At 66.1% G+C, this 5,502-nt stretch overlaps 1 protein-coding gene across 1 annotated transcript; it reads left to right on the forward strand.

Annotated features, from left to right (window-relative positions):
* The first annotated feature begins 282 nt into the window (after positions 1–282).
* LOC102575372 (uncharacterized) lies at positions 283–5,084 on the forward strand. The gene is made up of 9 exons (XM_059731443.1): positions 283–374; positions 899–1,225; positions 1,364–1,663; positions 1,775–1,882; positions 2,093–2,467; positions 2,773–3,084; positions 3,378–3,734; positions 4,063–4,205; positions 4,813–5,084. Exons 1-8 carry the CDS (start codon positions 317–319, stop codon positions 4,173–4,175), a joined length of 1,950 nt encoding a protein of 649 aa, XP_059587426.1. The 5' UTR covers positions 283–316; the 3' UTR covers positions 4,176–4,205; positions 4,813–5,084.
* The last annotated feature ends 418 nt before the right edge of the window (positions 5,085–5,502 follow it).

Consider the following 5,502-nt stretch of genomic DNA (forward strand, 5'->3'; position numbering starts at 1 on the left):
CAGGCACAAGGGAAGCAGGGCTTGCATCTGCCTTGCAAGTGTCCTCAGGGACATCCCTGGTGTATGGAAGGGGCTGGGGCATGGAAAGCCACGGCCTGGCATGGACAAGTGTGCCCTGGCACAGGGGCAGACATCATTGCAGGGCTTTGGGTGCAGCTCCGTGTCTGCCCTGGGGCACCTGTACCCTCCCCCGTCACTGCCGGGCAGGTGTTGCTGCTCCCTGTGGACTCTGCTCTGCTCCTCCCCAGGGAAAGTGAAACCACTGGGGACTTTGCCCGGCTGCAGAAGGAAGCAGAACAGACACGGACTCGGATCCATGGGGCTGGGGGCTCTCATCGTCCTCCTCCTCCCCTTCCTCTTCATCAGGACAGCCAGTAAGTCCAAACCTCCATGCATCTCAGCCCCAGGGCTCATGGGGCCACCGCACAGATGGGTCTGTCCCCCGACGCCCACCCCAGCCACCCCGTGAGGCACCCGCAGAGCTGGAGCAGAGCCCAGATGTCCACAGACCCAGCCCAGGCATGGGCCGAAGCCCCCCAGACCCTCCCCACTGCACCCACTTCCCTCCGCCTCTCCTGCTGGGAGCTCACACCAGAACCCCAAGATGAGGCTTCGGCTTGGGGGCCATGGCCAGTCCCAGATCATGCCCAGCTGGGCCTCATCCCATGAACAGCACCACAAAGGGAAGCCACAACAGCCACCCATAGCCACAGGGAACATCCAGCTCCAGGCACCTGGGAGGGACCCCATGCGCTGGGGTTGGAGGCTCCAGCAACCACGACACCAAGAAGCAGCCAGAGCGCAGCAGGCACCTGCCCCCCTGCCCCAGCACCAGCTCAGGGGTCCGGGGCAGCGTCTTCCCCTGCACGGTCTCTGCCCGACTCTCCCCTCCCTGCAGGCTCCCAGCTGCGGGTGATGACGGACCCCTCCTCCCAGGCCCTGCTGGGCGCCGAGGCCCGGCTGCGGTGCCACTTCGATGTCGGGGGGCCGGTGGACCTGCACTCCCTCTGGGTGACCTGGTATCTCTGGGACGAGAAGATCGCGCAGTACGATGAAGGCGGGAGCTGGGCCCAGCCTGGAGCCAGCCTGGTGGAGAACCAGTTGGAGAAGGGAGACGCCTCCCTGGAGCTGGTCAAAGTCACAGTGGGACACGAGGGGCTGTACACGTGTGCCGTGGGCTACGGGGCGCAGCAGCAGCAGGGGAGCACCAGCCTGCGCGTGCTCGGTGAGGGCCGGAGAGGGGCCCCGCGTGCGTCCCCGGTGGCCGTGAGCACCGGTGGGAGCCGAGCGCCTCCTGGGAACGACCCGGGCTGGTGCTCAGACCCCCACACCCAGCGCAGGGCCTTCCTCTCTCTCCTCCCAGCTCCCCCGACCATCTCCACCCCGCAGCGCGCAGCCGTGGCCGGTGCCATCACCTCCCTGCCCTGCCACGTGGGGGGCTTCTACCCCGAGGCCGTGGACGTGGCGTGGCTGAGGGACGGGCAGGTCCTGAACGGTTCCACCCGCTACAGCCCCCAGAGGAACCTGGATGGGACCTTCAACCTCACCCTGACCTACACCTTCGCCCCGGTCCGGAGCGACACCGGCGCCGTCTTCGCCTGCCGCGTCCGCCACGCGGCGCTGGGGCAGCCCCTGCACGAGGAGTTCCCCCTGGACGTGGCAGGTGAGTGTGTGCCGGGCCCGGCAGAGACGGGCTGCAGAGGAGCGGCTGGGCCCGGGCTGCCAGGCTGGGCTCTCACCGCCCCTCCCTCCCTCCGCTCCTGTCCTGTCCCAGGTGGGGCCTCGCATCGCACCGGCGCCGTGATCGGAGCATCCCTGGGGCTCGCGGTGGCAGCAGGAGCTGCGGCTGCCACGGCCTTTTACTGCTGGAGGAGGAGGAAAGGTAACGGCGTCGGTGTCGCTGCGCTGAGCCGGGAGAGAGGGCGAGGGGCCGGGCGGGGTGGCACGGAGAGGGCGCAGACGGACGCCCGTCCATAGAGAACGGCACCTGCCCGGGTTTTACCCCCCTCTCGGTGACCCCCTGCCCCTGCCCCAGTCCTGGGCCGGATGCTTCTCCCACATCAGCCCAAACTGACCCCTGCTCCTACCCCAGGTGGGAAACCCCCCTACACCATCTCCAAGGTGCAGGGGCCAAAGAAGTGCCTGCTGGGCCAGGAGGTGACCCTGCACTGCTGCATGGAGGGGACCTTCCCCGAGGACACGGCCGTGACGTGGGAGCGGGTCCAGGGCGAGGACAGGACGGCCACCGAGCCGCACGGGGACACGGCCGACCCCGAGCGCCTGCCGCTGTTACGCGCCCTGCCCCCGGGCTGGACCGCGACGCAGGAGAGAAGCGCGACCGGCCTCACGGCCTCCCTGACCTTCACCGCCGCGGTGCAGGACGACGGGGTGCGCGTCCGGTGCTGCTTCCACCACGGGGCCAAGCGCATCGGGGAGCAGCGGGAGTCCCGGGAGATCCGGGTGCGGGGTGAGTGCGGCCGGGCTCCCTGGGATGGGGGACAGTCAGGGGAGCTGCCTTGTGGAGCTGGGGGACGGCCCCGAGCCGGCTGGGACGGCAGAGACAGGCCGAGAGGAGCTGGGGACGGGGCAGAGATGTCCCCTGCTCCCCACGGCTTGGGTGCTGGGGCTGCGGGACCTGCCGCGCGGGGAACACCCCGCAGGGATCCCAGACCCAGCAGCAGCGCGGCAGGGATTTCCCCGGGGATGCCAGGCGGGTACAAGTGCCCCCAGAGCCCCCACCCCGCACTCGCTAACGCTCCTGTGTGTCCCCAGCGCGGCCGGAGCTGTCCGGGATCCAGGTGTGGCCGCGCTGGGACCCCCTGGACCAGGTGCCGTTCGCCGTCCGCCTGCACGGCTTCTACCCCCGCGGGATCCACCGCATCGCGTGGAGCTGGGACGGGGACGGTGCCGGGAGAGAAGAGCCCCCCGACATCAGCCCCAACCCGGACGGCACCTTCACGGCGACGAGCGTGTGGAGAGTGCCCAGCCGGAGCCTGACCGGCCCGGGGCTGCGAGTGCGAGTGTGCGTGCAGCACGGCCCCGCAGACCCCCCGCTGGAGACAGAGCTGCGCCTGGGGGACGCCGGTGAGGAGGGGGCTGCCCTGGGGATGAAGTAGGGGTGGACCAGGGATCACTGCTCCTCTGCAGGTCATTGAGGGCATGAATGGGAAATGGGAATATTGTTCCTTGCCAAATTTCCCCGCTGGAGATGCTGATCAATCAGGGCTGAGCAATACCCCAAGCCGGGGAGACCCCAGGGGTGCCAGCCCTGCTGCGGGGTTCGGTCTCTCCTGTGCGAGGGGAGGGGAAGCAGCGTGTGCCAGGGCCCGGCTCCCCTAACACGGCCTGTCCCCGTCTCTGCGCCTTTCCTTCCCCAGGGCTCCTGCGGCCCCCGGCGCTGTCGGACATCTCCCAGCCGGAGTCAGTGCCCGTGGGGAGCAGAGTCATCCTGAGCTGTCATGTTTGGGGACATTTCCCGGCAGAGCTGAGGGTGACCTGGCTCTGGAAGGGCACGGGACAGGCTCCAGCCGTGCCCCTGGCGGACTCTGATGACTATGAGATCCAACCGGGCACGGCCGAGCAGGCACCGGACGGGAAGAGTTTCCAGCAGGAAACAAGACTGATCTTCACCCCGTTGGCGCAGAGAGACCAGGGCGCCCGGTACATCTGCCGTGTGCGGCACGTGGCCCTGGAGCAGCCCGTGGAGAAGAGCAGCGCGGAGCTGCAGGTGACAGGTCGGTCTCAGCTCCGTGACACCCAGTATACGCCGTGCTCAGAGCCCAGGGGACAGGGAGCTGGAGGGAGGACCCCACCAGGACTTACCACCCCGCACCAGCCTGGTGCTGGTCCTTGCATTCAAAGAGGTCTGAGGGCCCCGGCAGGTGCCATGCAATGGGAGCAGGCACCAATGCCCCCCACCCTCTGGGCACCTGAGGGCCTCGCACTACCCACAGCAGCCCCGTCACCAGGCAGGAGGCTCCAGACCCCCAGACTGGTCTGCTCAGGCTCTCTTTCAGGGAGGATCCAGATGTGACTGGGAAACTTGCTCCTGTTCCCCTGCAGCACGCCCCCAAGCACCGAGCCCAGCCCCCTGCCAAGAACAGAAGCCAGCTCATGGCCCAGCACTGAGCCGAGCCCCCGACCCACCACAGCAAAGCAGCTGTGTGCTCTCCTAGCAAGACAGAGCTGGATCATGCACGTGGCAGGTGAGCCAGAGCCGCGGGGACCCCTGTAGGCACCTGCCTCGCCCATGGAGGGATTCCCCCCTCACTTGGGGCACCAGGGAGCGCAGAGCCCGGCGCAGCATCGACTTCCCGTGAGCTGGCGAGCGCTGCCCAGACCGCCCCTCCAGCGCCATGAGCACTGCCCAGGCTGGGGCACGGGCAAAACCAGCATCCTTCCCCAGGCCGGATCCCTGCAACACCCAAGTGCTGGCCTTGAATGTGCCCACGTCGGGCCGAGGGAGACGCCCCATTGCAGGACATCTCCGACTCCCGAGGGGAGGCTGGCAGTTACTCGCTGCAGTCACGGGCCGGGCAATGCGGTGCTCGGCAGTGCGGTCCTGCACCGAGACCACCACGCTCGCCCGAGTCACGGGAGCCTGCGGGCAAGCGGAGCTGACTGAGCAAAGGCCCGGACCAGGCTCCCCAGAGAGGGCTGCAGTCTCCATCCTGGGAAGGGATTACGGCCTGGGTGGATGAAGCCTTGGCTGGGAGGAGATAGTTGGGGCTGTCCTGCGTGGAGCAGGGAGTGGACTGAATGTGACTTCATGAGGTCCCTTCAGTCCTCAAGGTCTATGTCTCTGTGATTCAGGTGGCGGCAGAAGTGGAGGTCGATCCTCTAGCGACAACAAGGGATAAAAGACCATTTGCACCCTGGCAGCACGTGCGTCTACCCCTGGAGGCCATGGACATGCAGCCCCGTGCTCCCGACTCCTTCCCCAAGGCCGCGCTACGGCTCCAAGCACGGGGGAGCCTGGATGAGGCTGAAGTTGGTTGTTTATTCCCAATTCCTTATTCCTGGTTCCCGGTTCCTTTTTCAAAGCTCATCTAGACTCAGTAAAAACTTTTTATTAATGAACTACACATCCTAAAGAGAATTTCATTAGTTATGCATATGTTCTCAGTAACACGTAAAACAATATCCCACATCAAGTACAGAGCCCTAAATGAAGGTCAGATTAGGATGGGATTATGGGGAATAATACTTCTTGGTCCGCCCCACATTTCCTGGTGATGCCACTGGGGGACTGTCCCAAAGACCCGTGAGCACAGTCCCACCCGGCCTGAGGCACGGTTTGGCCGTGCCAGGCTGCCAACTAAGCCCCCATGCTGCTATATTAAGTATAATGGCTTGAACAAGGATCTGGGTTTCGGGCTGGAGTTTCAGATAGAAATACTTTTTGGGCCACCCCACACCATGCCTCTGTGGTACCGGGGGACTGCCTGCCCCACGCCATACTGCTCTGGCACTGGGGGACTGTCCTAGATGTCTCTGACCAGA

Source organism: Alligator mississippiensis, chromosome 7 (genome assembly GCF_030867095.1).
Source record: "Alligator mississippiensis isolate rAllMis1 chromosome 7, rAllMis1, whole genome shotgun sequence".
Classification (NCBI taxonomy): Eukaryota; Metazoa; Chordata; order Crocodylia; family Alligatoridae; genus Alligator; species Alligator mississippiensis.